We start from the raw sequence: 20,480 nt of genomic DNA, 5'->3' as shown, positions 1-20,480 counted from the left end.
ATGCATCAAGAAGGAGTTTATAACCTATAAAAACTTATATATCCTAGGGAACATGATAGAGCTCAGTGGTAAAGTGCTTGCTTAGCATACACAAGGCCCTGAGTTAAATTCCCAGAACCACACTAAAATTTTAACAAAATAACTTAAATATTCTAATGAACAGTGCTTTCACAAAATAGTTGTCTTGAAAAGTATACTTCCAATGATGTATACACATTTTTTACAACTATTTTTGAAACTATGATTGCTTTACAAATTAGATTTAAAAAATCATTATATCAAATTATGTAGTTTATAGGTGAGGAAACAGCAATATAAGCCCAGAAATTTCAACTTTAAAAGTGCTTATCTCATTCCATACTTCAATGAAATTGGTCAAATTCAGCTATGTGCACGTATGAATATGCCACAATGAATTCCATTGTGGAATTCATTTAATGCAATTTAATGTATATAAAGATATTATGCATCAATTAAAAAAAAATGGAAGACCAGAGAGTACAGGAAGGGGATTGAAATAGAGTAAATAATACACACACACACATATATACATATATAGAGAATAAATCTATCTATCTATACATATATATATAATTATTTACTCCATATATATATATGAATGTGTCTAAATGAACTCCACTATTGTGTACAAACTATAACACTAATAAAAAAGGAAAGCTGCCATCAGGCCTACTCCACTCAAACCACATACACACCCAAAAGTTATATACATATATACCATGTTTATATAAAAGTATGGGAAATTTAGAATTAGGCTCTATGCCCCTTAGTGAGAATTATTTTTAAAACGTATTGCCTTAGAATGTTCTAGAAACAACTTCAAAAATATTTTAAGAAATTGCAATGTTGTTATAGTAAATATATAATTTTGGAAGATAGCAACATTAAAAAGTAAAACACTTATTTAAATGCTTGAGTACATTTCAATAATTTTAAACTTATAAAAAAACTAATCAAAATAATGTGTCTGGCACTAAGACAAATACAAAAGGTAAATATCGCTCTTAATTCAATCTTTTGTAACAGCAGGAATTTTTTCTTCCTCTGAATTTCACATAATCTGACATTGTTCATTTTTTAATAAAAAGAACTCAATTTCCTTGTATAATTTAGCAATTAATACCTTAATTTTTTTCAGTATTATGTTCACTAATTATTTTATTTCCTTATATGTATTTTTTCCCTTATTCTTTGCTAACTTAATTAACTTTTAAATTCTTTTATTCCTTGTATTGGTTTTGAGATTCTGCTATATTTTTCTGTTTTATTCCTGATAATCTTCTATTTAGAGCTTACAATAAAAACACTTATTACAAAAAAAATAAGATACCAACCATTTCCCCTACTAAAAAAAATCTATTTTTCACTTTAAAACTTTTTCCAAATAGTTTTACAAAACAAAACCAAAAAATAATGCTAGTCTATAAAACCTACACTCTGATTAATGGACCATTTTCTATTTCATTTGTCTGGAAGGTTCTCTATCTTTAAAGGGTCAGCAAATGTTCCACTCTTTCCTCCATGAGTCTCCCTGATGGCTTCTAGTTAGTAAATACATCTCCTCTGAACCCGCTTTCTTAAGCTATATCACATATTCAGACAGAGACATTTCTACCCCATGCTTTTGTTCTTTAGTGCCTCCACCCAGGTGATTTATTTTATATACTGCATTACAGAGAACGCAGCTCTAGTACAGATGGGTCCACTTACAGTTCTGCTGAAGGCTATTGTCATCTTATAAAAAAGTTGAGCATTCTGGGGTTCCATGGCATCCAGTGCTTTTCCTAAGTTATCCAGCTTCGAGGAAGCCTAAAACAAAATTCATTCAAATTAATTTTAAAATATACTTTAAAAAAACATAATACCTGCACATGTACACTAATAAAATATACTATTACTTATATTTTAAGAGACCTTTGCTTATATAATTTCCTCCTGTCTCAATGGAACCTTATTGATCTTAAAACATATTAAAAATTATTTTAAAACCCTAATAATTAAACATAAAGAATTCTTGAATTCTAGAATATTAAAATTTCTTATTGAATAGAAAAACCTCTGGATGGGTAAAGATACCCAGAGTATTCAATTAACTGTGCATGCCAAACTGTCTTTCCAATTACTACTCTCCAATTCATGACCCAAAGGAAATATGAGTGAAAACATTTATAAACAATATTATGGGCTGGAGATGTGGCTCAAGTGGTAGCACGCTCGCCTGGCATGCGTGGGGCGCTGGGTTCAATCCTCAGCACCATATAAAAATAAAATAAAGATGTTGTGTCCACCGAAAACTAAAAAATAAATATTAAAAAATTCTCTCTCTCTTAAAAAATATTATATGAGATCAGCTGTAGAATTGCCTATAGATTAGTTTATATTTAAAATATTTTCTAGAATTAAAAAAATTATTGAGGTACTTAGTATAAGTTTTTTTGTGTGTGTTTTCTTTTTCTTCTTTTTTTTTTTTTTTTTTGCAACACTTGGAATTGAACCCAGGACCTTGCATGTGCTAGGTAAACATTCTACCATTGAGCTACATCCTAGTCCCTAGTAGTTTTAATATCTGAAAAACATTTGCCTTACTGAACATTCTTTTAGTACTTACTGAAATACTTTCTAGAAACTGTCACATCAACCAAGTTAAGCACATAAAAAAATGCAAATCTACTACTTACTATAATACTATTTGCTACAAACTGAATTTTGGCACTCCATGATCCTGTGTGTAGCCAATGTGTTCACTACTACAGAAACAGATGTACCTTATTATAAGGTATTTTTGAAGCTCATTTAACTCATAGAAACTCAATTATATTGTAAAAATATTATAAATTACAGTTTGCATATGCAATCATTCATATCCAGGATCAATGATTACATATAAAACCAATATACTGTAATTAATAATTTAAGGAATTTTCTTTTTTATATGACCAATGAACATACTTAATATTTTCATTGGTTAAAAAAAATGTACCTAATAGAACACAGCATTTTCACTTGTTATTAAGTAAAGAGAGAAATGTTGGGTATTGTCAAAAGAATAAGAAAACAGGACCTCTCATACAGGTTTAGTGTGAGTATAAATTTTATGTGGTATATATACACAATGGAATATTACTCAGCACTAAAATAGAATAAAATCATGGCATTTAAGGTAAATGGATGGAGCTGGAGAATATCATGCTAAGCAAAGTAAGCCAATCTCCAAAACCAAAGGCCGAATGTTTTCTTATAAGTCGATGATGATGCATAGTAGGGAAGGGGGAGGCATGGGAAGGATGAAGAAACTTAGACTGGGTAAATGGGAGGGAGGGTAGGGAAAGTACATGGGGGCAGGAAAGATGGTGGAATGAGATTGACATCATTACCCTAAGTACATGTATGACTGCACATATGGTGTGATGCTATATCATGTACAACCATGGAAATGTAAAGTTTTGCTCAATTGTGTAAAATGAATCAAAATGCATTCTGTTGTCAAATGTACCTAATTAAAATTAATTAATTAAAAAAATAATTTTCACATAAAAAAAATGTATATGGAGATTAGTTTCTCAATCTGTATCAAAATTCTTGAGAATTTGTAAAGCATTTGATCTAGTAATTCTGTTTAAAGACAGAATGTATTCTACTGTCATGTAGAACTAATTACAACAAATAAAAAATCAAATGATAAAAAAATGATAAGATATTTTTAAGGGTGTTATTGCAATGGAAGAATAGAACTAGATATCCACCAATGAAAAGGTGATCAGTCTATTTATATATTGGTTAATGTATGCATATCTGTATATTAGAAATTAATTTGTGTATATCCTGTATTCAGAAATTAAATTTAACTCATTTGATGAGATTTGTTGGTACAGAAGAGCTTCCATGACCTGTTAATAAGGGAAAGAAGCAGTCTATAAAATAGTTTGTATAATGTCATTAAAAAAAAATCCTTTAAGTGTGTGTTCTCATGGACATACACTGACCCTCACATGCCTGTGTATATGTTCATGTATATGGAAGGACACATGCAATTTTATGTTAACAAAAGTCCTCTGGGTGGTTAGAATTCAAGTTAATCTTATTTTATTCAGTATTTTTTTTGTGTGTGGTCATTTAAGAAATATATATGCATATTTTATATATATATATGTATATTATTATAGGTAAATATATATTTAAATATAATACATGTATACACATATATATACATATATACATATAATAATGTATATATATTATCCTAGTTTTTTTCTCCAATGCTTTTGATACCTTTGTTTATTTTTACATTTTTTGGGTTTTTTTAAATTCATGCATTATAACTATACAAAATAATGGACTTATTATTATATATTTGTACACACAATACCCTAATTTGGTCAATTTTCTTCCATAGCACATCCCCTTTCCTTTGTCTCCTCCCTTCCCCTTGTCTCCTCCTTTCCCCTGGTTTCCTTCCTATACTCCATTGGTCTCTAAGAAATTTTCAAGAGTAATTCACCATTTAATATTTTTTTTATTAGTTGATATAAAAAGATAATCTTTTGTTAAGGTATATATCTAATAACCAACTAAAAAAACTAGGTTCTAAAACAGAACATCAGGGCTATAATGTAGATGCCTGCATGCATGTGCATAATAAAAAAAATACAGGAAATTTAAATATTATAACTTACTTTCTCTATATCCCCCTCTCTACACAAGTGGTAAAGAGCCAGCATTCTTAGTGCTTCCACATTTTGATTATCTTGAAGCAGCAACCTGTAGGAAAACCTTTGTTATTACTTATAGAGATTTTACATATTTTCTTTTATCCAAGGGCTTGAAAAGTTGGTTTACTGGCCTAACATTCCACTTACCAAATAAGTAGTTTTAATTAGTAAAGTTACATCTGTATTATTTAAACTTTAAAAGTCTAGGAATCTAATTTTTAACATTTCTAAAACATGAACAGATTGTACCAATCTCGTCAAATTCTGTGGCAAGCCTAAGATGAAGTATTAGCTAGCCATACATAACTATATAAAATTTTAATTCACCTTGGCTAGGCTGATATATAACAGGAATTCAAGGAATGCCAACATGAGTCAAATATTTCAATACCTACTAACGTTGTTCGTAACATTACAATAGTTTCCTGTGTAATAAAAACAAACCCCAAAAATATTATGAAAAATATCCTATTAAAAATTTAAACAAAACAATAAGAAAAAGGTATAAACAACAAATGTGGAAAAACTTTTTTTTTTTATAATTTTTAGTTGTAGTTAGACACAATACCTTTTACTGATTTACATTTTTATTTTTTTAATGTGGTGCTGAGGATTGAACCTAGTGCACCACATGTGTTAGATGAATGCTCTATTGCTGAGCCACAATCTCAGCCCTATAAAAATTCTCATGAAACTTCACTGAAGGTTATTTTTAAAGGAAGCTGAACAGAAAGGGTAACACACTAGACTTCCCATCATAATATAGGACACTGAACTATTGATTCCAGTTTTTCATCCCTCCCTGGATATGAGCCTCTCCCAAGGAGTGTACTTCATGGTTCCTTGACTAGGGACATGAACATTTTTCTAACATTGGCCTAAGAAATGTTGGCAAGGAGTGACAGTATGTGAAGCCCAGACTCCAGACACACTGCATGTTTCTGCTTGTTGCTTGTATCCCTGCTACACTAGGAGAAGCACTTCCTCTACATAGCTGCTAGTTTTTGGCTTGAGTCCTGAGAGATCAGCAGAGCCCAACTGCAATAAGGTGCCACTCCCACACAGCTGGATCTGAAACTTGAAGCAAAGATCCTTCAAAGCCTGATTAGGATAAGCAGACTGCAGATAAGCCACACAAATGCAAGAAATGAATGCTTATTATTATATTCCCTGAGATTTATGGTTGTTTGTTTTATGCCAATGGTTGCCTAATATGATAATACTCACTTTTAGTTAAAAGACTTTCCTCCAAATAATCTATAGATTTATTTATTTATTTATTTTTGCATCCCTGGGTGGACATGAAGAATCTATAGACTTAATGCTGGATAACATACTGAATAGTTCTGCATCTTAGTTTAGTTGTAAACTGCCATACCAATAGCATCCATATCTTAGAATAAACAGCCAGGCTATTTACTGGCTGTGTCAGACACACTGAGAACTTTATATCAGATCATCAGTGTTGTTGCTGGTTATTTTAGCTATTCAGGCTAAAAAGTGTGGAGTGACTCTCATCTGTCCTCATCCTCTCACCTTCCTATTAAAACACATGCAGAGCCCAGTCACTGCCCACAGCACTTGCACCACAACCATCCTGGTCCCTGCACCAGCACTTTTCTCTTAGATTATGGCAATAGGTTGAAAAATGGTCTCCCAGCTTTTGCCATTGCTCCCTTTCCCAGGCTGTTCTCAACACAGCAAAGTGATTCCTTAAAAAATACTCAAAACCCTCTAATGATTTCATATTTCAGAAGAAAAAAAAAACCAAAATTCTTATGAGAGCCAACAAGACTCTTCCATGACCTGACACCACCTCCCTCCCACTCTCCCATCTCTGACTTTGCCATCTATTAAGCTCTTCCTTCTTTCCAATCTTCAAACACAGGACAATCTTTCTGCCTTAAGATCTTTGTACTTGCTTTTCCTTCTTTCTGCAAAGTCTTCCCCCAGATGTCTGCATGGCTCTTTGACTTTCTTCGGGCCTCCACTGAAATGCTTCTTCTCAATGACGCTTTCCCTGACCCCATATGACATCAAATCCCCCAGCCCTGCCCATTTTATTTGACTGTTTCTTTTCTCCATGTCAATTATAACTGCCTAACATACTAACGATTTACTTGTTTGTTCTGCTTGGCATGAGTCTTCTGACTACAATGTAAGCTTCATGAGGACAGGGGTATTTTCATGTTGGCCTAAAAGACTGTCTTACAATAGCTGTTCATACATTTATGTAAGTTAATAATTCAATTTTAAAAGCAACACAATTTTAAGTGGTCATTGAGTTCTATGCCAATAGAACTCAAAGTCAATTCCATTTGGTTTGGAAAAATTTGGTTCTATACTGTTGTTTGAAAAATTTTATCACACACACAAAAATACATGCTGATTTCCTTTTTATCCATAATTATAACCAGATCCAAAGAGACTTGTGACATCTATTTTTTACTTAACCTTTGTGCTGTCTCAACTGTCTGGTCCCAATCCTGCAGGGCTAGTTGTAATTTCATTTTCTTCACAAAAGCAGGAATAAAGCTTGGAAAGTTCACAATTATCTGGTTCACAGTCTCCAAAGCACCTGAATAATTCTGACGCATCTCAAGGCACTGTGCCTAATGGGAGAAAAAGTGGCATCAAAATGATGATCTCATGTATTATGGTTCTCAACCCAGAATGGGTAGAACACTAGTGTTCCATATTTCCTGACTTTCTTGTAGGGAGCACACATCACTTTTATATTGAGGAAAAATAATCTTTTACCAAAATCACACTTTAAAACATCACCGAAAAATAAAGTATTTTATATTAGCAAATACCAGTACAATACAATTAGAAGATAAAAAACTTCTAAAAATATTCTTAGGAACACCATAAAATAAGGAATATTTCTATTTACAATAGGAAAATTTCCTTTTTAGAATAAAATATATCCATGATATTTTTTAAAAGTATCTAAACTTGGGCTTTTGTATTTTTGGAGAGGTGGGGCACTTGGCTACTGAGCCACATCCCCAACCCTATTTTATATTTTATTTAGAGACAGAGTCTCACTGAGTTGTTTAGCCCCTGCTTCCGCTGAGGCTGCCTTGGAACTCTTGATCCTCCTGACTCAGCCTCCCAAGCTGCTGGGATTACAGGCATATACCACCATACTCTGCTGTATCTTCTTAAAATATTACTCTCAGGTTAAAGAAGATATGATTTTAAAGAATAAACAAAATTAGATCCAAATAACTGCCTTTACCTTATTTTTACTTCAAGGAATTATCATAGGAAATAATTGGAGAAGATCACAAGAAGCCCTTAGATGCTATTTATGGCAGAACTATGCACTTATAATTAGAAAAATAAAAACAACACAAAATATCCATAGAGGAGTTAGTTAAATTTTAGCATATCTATTTAGTAAGATTTTAGGTAGTCATTTAATGTGATTATTCAGATATTACTATATTTATGAAAATTTTTTACAACATGCATGAATTAGTATCTTCAGAAAAAGCTATAAATATAGTTAATATATTAAAAAATATAATGGTGCACATTTAGTTCTTGTGTATCAGTTAAAAATGAGCTGTCAGTCTCAAAGAGGAACTGCAATATATACCTGAAATAAGATTGAGATTATATTCTCATATAATTAAAACAAAGTCTAAAAACCATCCAAAGAAATCAGTATATCAAAATAAATTAGTTTCTATATAATTGACAGGAAAAGAGATTAGTGTTGATAATTTTTAAAATTTACATTTGCTCTTGAAATCTCTCTTAAAAAACTGGAACAGCAAAGTAACAAAATTATGCCATAAAGACTTTGTGTGCTCACATATAATCTTCTTCTTTACACCATCACTTCTCATACAAATGCAAAAGTAGCATCTTAAACTAAATTTGCTGTGCATATGAATGACATTATTCCTAGCTGGGATTGATGGTTCAGTACTCTACTGAATTAACTGAAACATATAATTGAAATGGATCTACTTATGGTTGGAATGTTTTTGTCCCCTCCAAAATTCACATTGAAACTCAATCCCCAATGTAACAGTGTTGGGAGGTGGGGCTTAACTGGATGTGTTTAGATCATGAAAACTTCAGGCATATAAGAAGGGCCTGTGGCAATGGGTTCAATCTCTTCTGCTCTTCTGCCATATGAGGTACAGCATTTCTCACCTCTAGAAGATATAACATTCACGGCACCATCTTGGGAGCAGAAATAAGGCCCTTAACAGACAACAAACTGTCTGGAGCTTGGATCTTGGACTTTTCAGCCATCAGGATTATCATATATAAATGTCTATTCTTTAGAAATTACCCAGTTTCAGAATGTTCTGTCATCAGAGCACAAAATAAACTAAACCAGGGTCATTCCAAAAAAGAATTTAAACATAACTTGAGTACTGTAAGAAAAAGGTAAATCCCTCCTTAGTTTTCTGTATTAACAACTGACATATCCCACTGAAAGGAGTTTATCAACTAGTTTTTCTGTTTAGAGAGGAAGAAGAATGAAATGTCCAATCTCTACAGCAGTTCAATTAGATAAAACTTGAATTCAATCATACTGAGTACTATTTATACTTGTAGAAAAAATCTGAACAAATTCATTAGCCACAGAAATTGGCAGTTATTAAGGACATTACAAGAAAATAATCTTCTCTTTATCTTTCTTACTCCAAATTCTTGCTTACCTAACAGTTTCCCTAACACCTAAATTTAATTTCATTTTTGCTGAATCAAAAATTTTTTAAAAAGTAAGGTATTTAGAAGTCATCAGTGGGGACTCAAAAAAAGATCCAACATAAATATTTCCACCCAGTGATTTTTGACTTTCAACTGTTCATTCCTCAAAATGTAAGGCAGATCATGTTAGTACTCTGATCAAAACCTTCCACTGGCCACCTAATTCAGAGCAAAAGCCCAAAGCCTTGCAGAATCTCATTACCCCTATATCTTCTGATTCCACACTCACATAACCTTCCTCCAGCCTTCACTTCTCCCTTCACTCATTCCACTTTGACCTCCTGGTCTCTATGCTAAGCCCTGACTGTCCCTAAAGGCGTCAGAAATTGATATCTCCTCTACTTGCAATAGGTTCTCTCAAATGCACATGGGGCTTTAACCCTCATCTCCTCTAAGTCTTTCTTAAAAATATCTTTGTTTGATTACCTCACTTGAAATTACAAGTTCATGTGCCAACTCTTCTTCTCCCCCTTCCCATTTTATTTATTTTTCCATCACACCTGTTGCCATCGAATACTATATAATTTATTAGTATGTTTACTGCCATCTCTTCCAGTAGAATATAAGCTCTACAAAAATTGGTTTAATTTTGCTCAGGGCTTCCCTAGTAACTAGAATGATGCTTGCCTCATATTAGATACTCTAGAAGTGTATGTTAAGGAAAAAAATGCATGATCCAACCACAATGAACACAAAACTGACCCAGGATTCAGGAACTTTGGTAGAGAATCCATTTCTCTAGTTGTGTCCTACACAAATGCAGATCCCTCTACAAGCCAGAAATGACAACAATATCATGAAAAGTATCATTTTTTAAAATAACTTAGTTTTGTCAGATGTCAAATATGTTATAAATGAATTTTAAAATATGATTTATTCACCTTAACTCCAACTCACCTTACCCAGGAGAGCAAAAATATCATTTCCATCTTGTAATCCCTCTTCAAAATACCTTAGTGCTTTTTTAGCATAAGGTTCTTTTCCTCTTGTAATATCAAGCCATGCTTTTAAAACATGCCCCTGTGAAAGGAAGAATTCTAATCACACTTTTATTTTCTTTTGAAAATGAGAGGAATAATTGTTCAAGAGGTAAATCTAATATTATTATTTTTGGTAATTAATAGCATAAAGAAGTCTGTCAAATAATGTTATGAATAATTACATTCTCCATAGCAAAACTGCTTTTGAACCCTTGTCAGTTTAAAGCCTTAGAAACTAGACTATAAATTTTAATTTTTGATATGGGCTCAACATAAGTCTGTCAAATATTCCCCTAGTGCTAAAACCAAAATTCTTTTCTGAGGCTTTGCTAGTAAATTATTGCTCATATTGGTTAACATGTAATAAATAAGAATGTGTTGTCTCTTTTTGGACAAACAGCCCAAATGAACTTGAATGAGAAAAGGAGTAGAATGAGCATAGGTCTTGTTTCACGTAGTTACAGATTCAGATCATTCTGCAGTTATTTTCTTAACCTCTGTGATAGTCCAGTGAGCTTCAAATGAAATAATAAATCATCTGAGGACTTAAAAAGTTAAGGAGTTAAGGTGTTTATCTTTAGACATGTTAGTGTTGGTGAGTTGATGCATTAGTAGGAAAAAAGATACTGAAACTATTTCTTCTTAAAGTGAAATTAAAAAAACTGGTGAAATGTGTTCTTCTATTAAAAACTTAATTCATACATTTACAGGTTTTCACTAAGCTTATATTTAATTCCCTGTATTTTACCTGAAAATATAGATAAGAATCCACCAATACTGCTTCTACTCTACTCACTAGTTAAGTATTACTATTTGAATGGTTTCAACTATCATCTTTGTGTGGGTGATTCCCAACCATATTTCTAGCACCAAACCTCTTCTCAACTTTTCTTTCTTGGAAGGCTCATCATCTTTGTTTTTTCAGCACCTGAAATATAGTATGTCTGAAAACTAATGTCTCATCTCAATAAATTTTCTACTCATATTAACTGGTCTCTGAATTATCCAGATTTAAAGCCTCAGAGACCTACCTATGTGATATGTGTGATATATGTGATACCTTATTCACTATCTATTATCTTTTCTTCACTATCTATTATCAGCTGACAAGTCCCATGGGTATTTAAAACTTCCGAAATATGCACTCACTGTATAATATTTTTTGTATAGTCCCATGAAACCTTCTGCTAGAATGTGCTTTCTTTTTCCCACTCCCACATCCTAGTTTTTTCCCAAGCCAGTTAGTTCATCCTACAAACCATTATTAAACTTGTGAATTTATACTCTAATACCACTCCCATGATTAAAAATCTTCAACAATCTCTCAATGTCTAACAAATTATATATACTTGTACCTATGAGTCAAGATCCTTCAATCTGTCCCAATCCACCTCTCCAAGTTTTTTTGTACCATCTTCATCTATGTATCCTATGTTTCCATGAAATGTGAGAGTCTCAATGTACGCAGAATCAATACATCTTATCTATTATTTCCTGCCTGGGAAGTAACTACTTCCCTTTTCTATAATCTTTTCCTGCTGAAAATATATACATTTTTTTAGTTTTTAGCTCAAATGCTATTTCTGTCAATACTCTTTCTTATTCTCCTAACACATATGTGATCTCTCCTTAACTTAAAATATTATCTGGCATATTGTAAGCAAACAATAAACATTAGCTATTATTTTCTTGTGCACTTTAGTCACAATTCTTTCAGATCATTTGTAACTTTTCTCATAAGCTGGATATGCACTCTATGCCACTACTGAATGATTCATTCATGAAAGTTAGTTTTCTTTGTCTTGGTATTATTAACAGTACAAATAATGGTATCTTGTGTCCAGGGCTATTTACTAAGAAAAAAAGAGGGAGGGAAGGGAAAGAGATAAGGAAAGAAGCAATAGAGTGGGAAGGAAATGGAAAAGAAAAAGAGGAGAGACCCAGGGAGGGATCTTTTTAAGACTTAATAACATAAAAACAAGCAATATTATAGGATCCCTATTTTATACTATAGAAAATATTAAAATTAAATGGTTATTTGTAAAGTGAGGATAGAGTGGACAATAACAATCAACAAATAGTACTAAATATATAAATAACACACTCTTCCTTTAACGTTACTATTTCAAAATAAGAAAATGGCTACCTCACTACTACCATCTGAAATTTTGATCATTCTGTCAATGTATTCTCTCGCCTTATCGTGGCGACCAAGGTGCCATAAAAACAAGCCTGCATGGTACAAAGCTTTCTGTCCAGCTCCTTTACGTTGCTCCTTCATTCTAGCATCTGATTCCAGGATAGCCTCTCTATCTGTGAAGGGAAGATAATATTCAGTGAAACTTAAATTCTAGATCAAGTGTTTATAATAGGTCAAATGATTAACAGGGTAGAGAATTTAGTTCTCTCTAAAGTAGCACTAAGATACAAGACATATATGTAATTTAAATTTTCTACTAGTCCTATCAAAGAAGCAAAAAGAAATAAGCAAAACTAGTTTTAATAATGTAAAGGTTAACCAATATATCCAAAATATCATTATATAATTGATAAAGTTAATCTTAGTTAATGAGCTTTTTAATTAAATCTTCGAAATCTAGTGTGTATTTTACATTTATAATACATTTCAATTAAGATGTTACGCTTTCTTCAGAAATATTTGTAGATAAGATTTCATAAGACTCATAGTTGAAAAGCTGATCCATACACTCAAGTTGTTCCACACCTTATTTTTTTTTTTTTTTTTTGCAGGGGGTAGGGGGTGGGGTGTGGGGATTGAGGATTGAACTCATAGCCTTGAGCTTGCTATGCTAAGTATTCTACCACTGAGCTACTTTCCCAGCCCATACATAAGATTTTTCTTTTATAACGAAATGAAATAACCTAAGTTTTCTCATAATTGAATTAAATTTCAAAAGCACATTAGGTCGAATTATATAAAATAAAAAATTCAATTCCTTAAACTATCCACATTTCAGGTGCTCAAAATTCACATGTGATTACCACTGTATAGTTTATGTCCTTCCCAAAATAACCAAACAATATATGCTAACATTTATTAATAATAAGATACATAAAACTTTGTAATGATTCCAAAATAATACAATTATTAGGGGCAGGTTTAGGGATTAATACATAAATTATCTGACTTTCAAATTTAATTCTGAAACTTATAAACATGGCCAGCTTATGGTCATGGATCAGTGAAAGGGTAGTATAAGTACTGTTATTTACATAGCAGAACATTAGCAATTATCTATGGTGGAAAGGAGAGTTAGAGTCTAATATCTATGTCTCTCTTTTCAGATTCCTGGAAACCACATTTTAAATAAAAAAATTAAATTAAAACTCGATTCTAAGAATAAAATATTTTGTACTAGTTTTTTTTTATTATTATTATAGCCTTCATATACATATCTTTACTCTAGCTAAACACTCCCACCAGGGCTTAGAGAAATGGGGTCCACAATAGAGCCAAGAACTGAAGTAATTTTATATTTTTGCCCATCTGTTTCTCCTGTCTGGATTATTCTTTGTATTCAAATTCTACATGTCCTCCAAAGATCAGATTAACTGCTGATCTTTCACAAAGCTTTCCCTGTCTACTGCAATAGATTAATACACATCAATTTTAATTATGGACTCGTGTTCCATTTTTATCATTTTATTTAAAAATAACATTGGAATTTAATGTTTGTGGTTTTTACATTTTATTCTCTCAGTAGATTATAAACCTGATGTTATAATCAATTACTACAATCCTTTTCTTTTTTAAAATATCTTTATTTTATTTATTTATTTTTATGTGGTGCTGAGGATCGAACCCAGGGCCTACCACGTACTAGGTGAGTGCTCTACCGGTTAGCCACAATCCCAGCCCCAATTCTTTTCTTTCTTCTATGTATGTTTGGCTCAATCCTGTATATTAAGTAAGCACATAATAGTAGTTTACTTTTTAACATAGTTTTAAATAACTTTTTATTAATTTGTATGTGTATACATGAAGGTAACGAAGTATAAACCTTTGCTTATGAAAAAAATTCTAAAATTTAAGAATTCTAAGATTTAAGAAAGCACTCTAGAACATGTAATTACTGTCTAGTTATTTGAAACAGGATCTATAATTACAATCCTGCTAGCTGTTAGTAGATATATATGGAAGAATACAACCCTATTTCTTCCTTATTACATATAATTTGGACATTGTTCTGCCTCAGCCTTATGTTACACTATATTCTTAGATAATGAAATACATATTTAATTTCTGGTTTCTGAGTAAGTTTTCTTTTATAACCTACTCATATGTCCAAACCTACTACTGGATAAAAATTTACCAAATGTTTTCCAAAAGCTTACCCCCATAGAGTGGGGGATAAAGACTTCCAAGACATTTAATACATAGAAGAGATTAACTGCACATTACTATACACTTGCACATAACATGTTGTAAAGTTGGTTCTTGCAGAACAACCTATGTGTACAATGTTCTTAGCTGTTTTATTTTGGTATAAAAATTGCTAATATACTAACAATTACTAATATAATTTATCTTTAAATTATAATTTATAATTTTTTTTAAATTAACTGAAATAATACTTATGTAGTAGTGAAATCTCTGCCAGAGGATATAAAGAATACAAAAGCAGTATCAGACCTTTTTCTTGAGCTTGATGAACTTATAATCTCATAAGGAAGATAAACGTAAGACAACAGTTCTGTAGAACTGTTGATAAAATTAAATATGGTAATGAGAAAAATCAAAATGGAATAAGGAACAGTCTCTTAAATACTATACCTGGATTAGGACTCATTTTATGGGCATATATCAGTGCAATTAGAGAACAAAGTGATACATCTTGTTTACTCTTGATAGCCTCAAATTCCCGAAGAGCTTCCTGTGTATTACCTGAAAATCAAGATTATGATATGAAAAATTATTCTTACTGAAAATCAAAAATTTAGAACATAGGGATTAGGTTTAATAATTAGTTCATACCTTCCATTAATGTACCATAGGCATGATAAAACCTGAAGACTGGATCACTGCCATACTTCTTCATTCCTTCACTGGCAACAAGTAACACATGATGGAAGTATCTCTCTTGACAATAGTAATTAATCAGTGTCTAAAATGAAACAATGACTAAGTGTTAAAAGAAATTTTGGTGTTCTGAAATACTTTAAGAATTAGATATCAATCTAAGCCAGGTGCAGTAGCATATTTCTGTAATCCCAGCTACTTGGGAGGGTGAGGCAAGAGGATTGCAAAATTCAAGGTCAGCCTGGGCAACTTAATGAGACCAATCTCAAAATAAAATAAAAGACTAGGATGTAGCTTAGTGGTACAGTGCTTGCCTAGTATACATGAGGCCTGTGTTCAACCCCTGCTACAGTAAAAGAAGAAGGAAAAAAAAAAGCAGCAGAAGTAGATATCAACCAACCATCTTGAATAATCTAAAACATTGTTAATGGGATCTTTCTTTTTTTCCCCACATCTTCATATATGTATTTTGTATAATGATGAGGGTCTCCTTCCACCATCCATGCTATTCCCCTTTTCCCTCACTTTCCCTCCCACCTCTTTTCCCTATCTAGAGGATCTTTCATTTTTTCCTTCAAAGTTCCTTAAAAAAATAAAAATAAAAATAATCTATTGTGGGGCTGGGGTTGTGGCTCAGCTGAGAGTGCTTGCCTAGCACTTATGGGGTCCTGGGTTCAATCCTCGGCACTATAAATAAATAAATAAATAAATAAATAAATAAATAAATAAAATAAAGGTATTGCATCCAACTACAACTAAAAAATAAATACTTTTAAAAAAATCTGTTGTTAGTATAGAATTCCAAAGAATAGTTTATTGTTGGATATTACCTTGTTTTTATCTGAGTTCTACAATAAATAATCATAAGTAGGAATAAATGAACCAAACTGTTCTTCAGTGGAAATGACTAAGCTTTTCTCAAAATCATGTATTTTGATCTACAAAATAAAAAACTACTTTCAGGAACTAAGTTCTGATTAAGTGTGGCTCTATTTTACACTGTTTTTCTTAGGATCATATGTCAAGGCTTGGCTGTTGATGTAATTGAGGAAGGAAGCCACACTTTGACCATCACTCTGATGTATGCTTTGCCTTCATAAACCAACTGGGGCCATCCCATAACTAACCCCCCTGACTCTACAGCAGGTTCAGCAGGAGTGAGAAATATGGATGAAGCACTAGTTTTATGTTTTATAGATTAAAACTGAAGGATATCTAAATAGCTCTGTTCCATTGCCTTGTTTCTGGACAGCCACATCCACATCCTTCTCCAGAGCATGGTTCAGCAAGTGTTCTATGTTGACTTTTACTCTGCTTTCTCCTTCTATGGCTTCTGATCTCTACTCTCCTTCTTAGCCATGGATCTGTAACGTATAACCCATGCTCCAACCCCCAGACTCTCACAACACATTTACCAGTGTCTCATTGCCCTACATGTCTTCTTAGCTCACCATAGTTGAGGACACTTTCAAAATCATAGTACTTCACTTTTGTCCAGGATTTAGTATTGTTCAGCACCTATAACATTCCTGAAAGGCAGCAACATAGTGTCATGAAAAGGACATGGATTTAAAGGTGGAAAGACCTGGTTTCAAATCTTTGGTCTATTTTATAGCATCTCTGTTTGCTCATTTGCAAAATGCTGTTAGTATAGCACATTTACAGGTGACTACGAGAATTCATTAATTTTTTCATAATGTAAAAGTCCTATTTTGAAATAAAGAATAAGTTCCTCCAAACTCTATATATTGATGAAATAAAAAATGATGTGTTCACCCAAGACCTCTCATATAATTTTCATGTTACCTGCCACTTAAATCAGCAACTGTGAGTCATGATCATACCTTCCCATTTACCCAGTCTCCCTAATTCTATCAATCATTAAATTCTTTCTCTAGTCCATCCACCATTTTCCATTCTTATTGCCACTGCTGTGGTTCAGATCAGGTGGTTTAGTTCATTAAATACTTATTAACTGCCTACTATTGCCAGGCACTGGGCTAGGTATGGAGAATATAAAAAGAATAAGATATATTCCCTGGCTCCCTCCAAAAGCTTAGCTCTCAGATGAGACTGTAATGTAAAGACTAACTAAAATACAGTGTATTAGTACAAGAAAGGAGCTTCGGGAAGGCAGGATAACTTTTAAACAGCTTTTATAACTGCGGGTGTAGTGAGGGGAGGATGTAAGAGTAAAATTTAGAGAAAGATTCCTGGGGAGGATTTAGAGCTGACTCTTTAAGCACAAATCCATCTCTCCCCCTCCACGTACAGAACATCCTTCCTATTTACCTTTCATGATTCCTGGGAAAGTACTGGAGTTAGCAAGGCAGAGGAACAGCAATAACACAGATGAGAAGTCATCAACAGTACGTGGGATGGGAATGGTGATGGAGAGGGCTAAAAGCCACTCCATATTATAGCACAAGTTGCATACTACAATTGGACCATGTATGGCTTGCTGCCTGTTTTTATATGACCAGTGAGCTAAGAATGGTTTTCAGTTTTAAAATGATTGAAGGAAATATATTTCATAAAGTAAAATTTCAGGGTCCATAAAATTTTATTGGAATAAAGCCATGCTTATTATTTAAGTATTATCTATGGCTGCTTTCTAGCTACAATGTACACATGACAGAGACCCTGCTTATAGTTTTATTCCTCCTACTCAAATGAAAGGTCCAAGATTCAAAGTTTTCTTAGTTTTACTGCAATATCTTCATGCTGAGAATACTGCCAGACCAGTAGGATGCATTCAATAAATAATGTTAAATGACCTAAGGCTTTCCTTGTGTATTAGACTATAAAATCTGTGAATGTACAAGTTATGAATCTGTGTTGCTCGTGGCCAGCTCCAACTTCTAAGGAACATACAAAGACAAGTTCATAAATACTATCTGAACAAGTGACTGAGTGAGCAAATTCATAGAGAAGCTCATCATCCAAAAAGGAAATTTCAAATTTTCAAATCTCATCTCTGGTTTATATCATTTCTGAAGCTGGCCGTCATTAAATATATGCCAAGTGGACGAATAGGTGATTAAGAGAAAAACCACCAACCTAAAATAAAGACTCCTTCCATTTTTTAAGCTTCATGTCTTTCATTGGTTTCATCTTTCCGTGCTGCTTTTACTGTTCAATGGGTGATCGGACACTAGTTTGCACTAAGTTCTTAACCGCACCTGGAGGCTCAGGTCAAATGCTACCCACACTTTCCTAGCAAACGTAATATACAAGTAAAAAAGTAAGCACTAAGAACAGGGTGGGGACTAGAACACCAAAGGCTTGCCAGAAGCAGCGCGCGCGCGGACGGGGTGGGGGGGGGGAGGAAGGGGGGTGCTGGCCCGTCCTCAGCATCCCAAGCGGGGTCCCCCAGAACCACCAGGCAGCATAGGCTACAGGCCTACGAGGTCGGGTTGGTGGCACCTACCAACCAGGAAGCAGCGGCACAGCTGCGGGTAATAACCGCCTTGCCGAGCCCACCAAGCGCTGTCCACGCCCCCACTCCATCGCCATCCCGCAATGCAACCCCAGTCCTTCCGCTCACCTTCAGCCCCTGCGAGTCCATGGCTCCCCCTATGCCGAGAGTTCGAACGCAAAGGGTGCGCTCCCCTCAGCCCCGCCAAAGGGCTAGGGTCTCAGTCCGGGCCGCCCAGGCCCCAGAGGGCTCGCATTCCGGACGCGGCGGAGGGGCGGGGCGAGTCGGGGCGGGGCCGCTCCTCCATTGGCTACGAGCGGGAGGGGGGCGGTCCTTATGGCAGGGATTGCGGGGGGCGCGGAGCGACGTGGGAGGGGACCCAGAGGGAGGGCTGTGAGGGCGACCCGGGAGGGCCCGGATTAGGAAAAGGAGCGCGACTTTGTGGTGGGGCTGGAAAAGGAAGTCGAACTGGGAATGGCCGGGGGGGAGGAGCGCGGGTAAACGGGCTGAGGATATGGAATTAAGGAATAAGAAAATGGTGGAGGAAGCAGAAAGAGGGACTAGTCTGTTTCCCATCATTGACAACAAAGGACTCCATTTTCTGAACATTTACGCGGAAGCCGATTTCCGCAATGCGGTTAGTGCAGGCTTGACCAGCGCAGGACAACACGGTCAACTTTCACGTGTAGTGGTTGCACGATGGCCACAAGGTGGCGCAGGGCAATCGCAAATTCCTGACAGAAATGTGATGAGCTTTGGTCCGCTTTACATCTTTGCAGGCATTGTTGCACTCCTGTGTTTCTTAAAATTAGAATGCATATTAAATTGGCACGTTTTTACTAGCTCTGATAATTATAGGGATAAATGAGGTAAACGTGTGTGTGTGTGTGTGTGTGTGTGTGATGATCCTGCTGATTTTAAACTGAGGATAAAATTAATCCCTATGCAAATTGTCAGCTACTCGTAAATTCCTTCAAGAGTTAAATTGAAATATAATGAGATAAGAGATTTTCTGTGTCTGCTTGAAGAGACTTTAAAAATTGTGCATAAGATGTGAAATTTAGGTAATCTTGGTAGAATCATTTACGTGAGTTCCAAATTTCTAGCATTGTGATAATTATCTTACTTTAGTTGTAATGGTAGTAATTGCCTTTTTGAGATTTTTAAGTTCTTTAAGGAGTTGCTGTAGTTTGGTTCTAGAATGCCCCCAAAGGATCATGTGTTGGAGACTTGGGTCACCAGCATGTGGTAGAACCCTTAGAAGCTGGGGCATAGTGGAAAGAAGTTAGGTCATTGGGAAATGCCCTTGAAGAGAATGTTGGGACCCTGTCTCCTTCTTCTTTCTTTCTTTGCTTCCTGGCCACCAATAAGTGAGCAGGCCTCTTCTACCATGTTCCCACCATGGTATCATGTGCTGCCACACCCCCTAAATAGCAAGGCCAACTGACATGGACTGCAACTTCTGAAACTGAGCCTACCTAACTTCCTTCTAAGTCGTTTATGTCAGGTGTTTGTCACAGTGACAGAACACTAACGCGGGAGTCTATGAACATTAACTGTATTTTCTGCCA

The 20,480-nt window shown here is 34.3% G+C and overlaps 1 protein-coding gene across 3 annotated transcripts in view; it reads right to left on the bottom strand.

The window, feature by feature from the left end:
* Positions 1-19,140, bottom strand: part of Ttc21b (tetratricopeptide repeat domain 21B) — a 69,755-nt gene extending 50,615 nt beyond the window's left edge. For all 3 annotated transcript variants that reach the window (XM_076865822.2, XM_076865824.2, XM_077110246.1), the window contains exons 1-8: positions 19,039-19,140; positions 15,447-15,576; positions 15,246-15,356; positions 12,597-12,763; positions 10,368-10,490; positions 7,185-7,342; positions 4,695-4,779; positions 1,732-1,830 (exon numbers count right to left, since the gene is read on the bottom strand). In XM_076865822.2, coding sequence (XP_076721937.2) covers positions 1,732-1,830; positions 4,695-4,779; positions 7,185-7,342; positions 10,368-10,490; positions 12,597-12,763; positions 15,246-15,356; positions 15,447-15,576; positions 19,039-19,059 — 894 coding nt within the window. In that variant the 5' untranslated portion in view covers positions 19,060-19,140. The remainder of the gene's footprint in view (positions 1-1,731; positions 1,831-4,694; positions 4,780-7,184; positions 7,343-10,367; positions 10,491-12,596; positions 12,764-15,245; positions 15,357-15,446; positions 15,577-19,038) is intronic.
* Positions 19,141-20,480: the final 1,340 nt, after the last annotated feature.

Source organism: Callospermophilus lateralis, chromosome 9 (genome assembly GCF_048772815.1).
Source record: "Callospermophilus lateralis isolate mCalLat2 chromosome 9, mCalLat2.hap1, whole genome shotgun sequence".
NCBI lineage: Eukaryota > Metazoa > Chordata > Mammalia > Rodentia > Sciuridae > Callospermophilus > Callospermophilus lateralis.
Note: the sequence above shows the minus strand (reverse complement) of the source record. Positions and strands in the feature narration are given on the sequence as shown.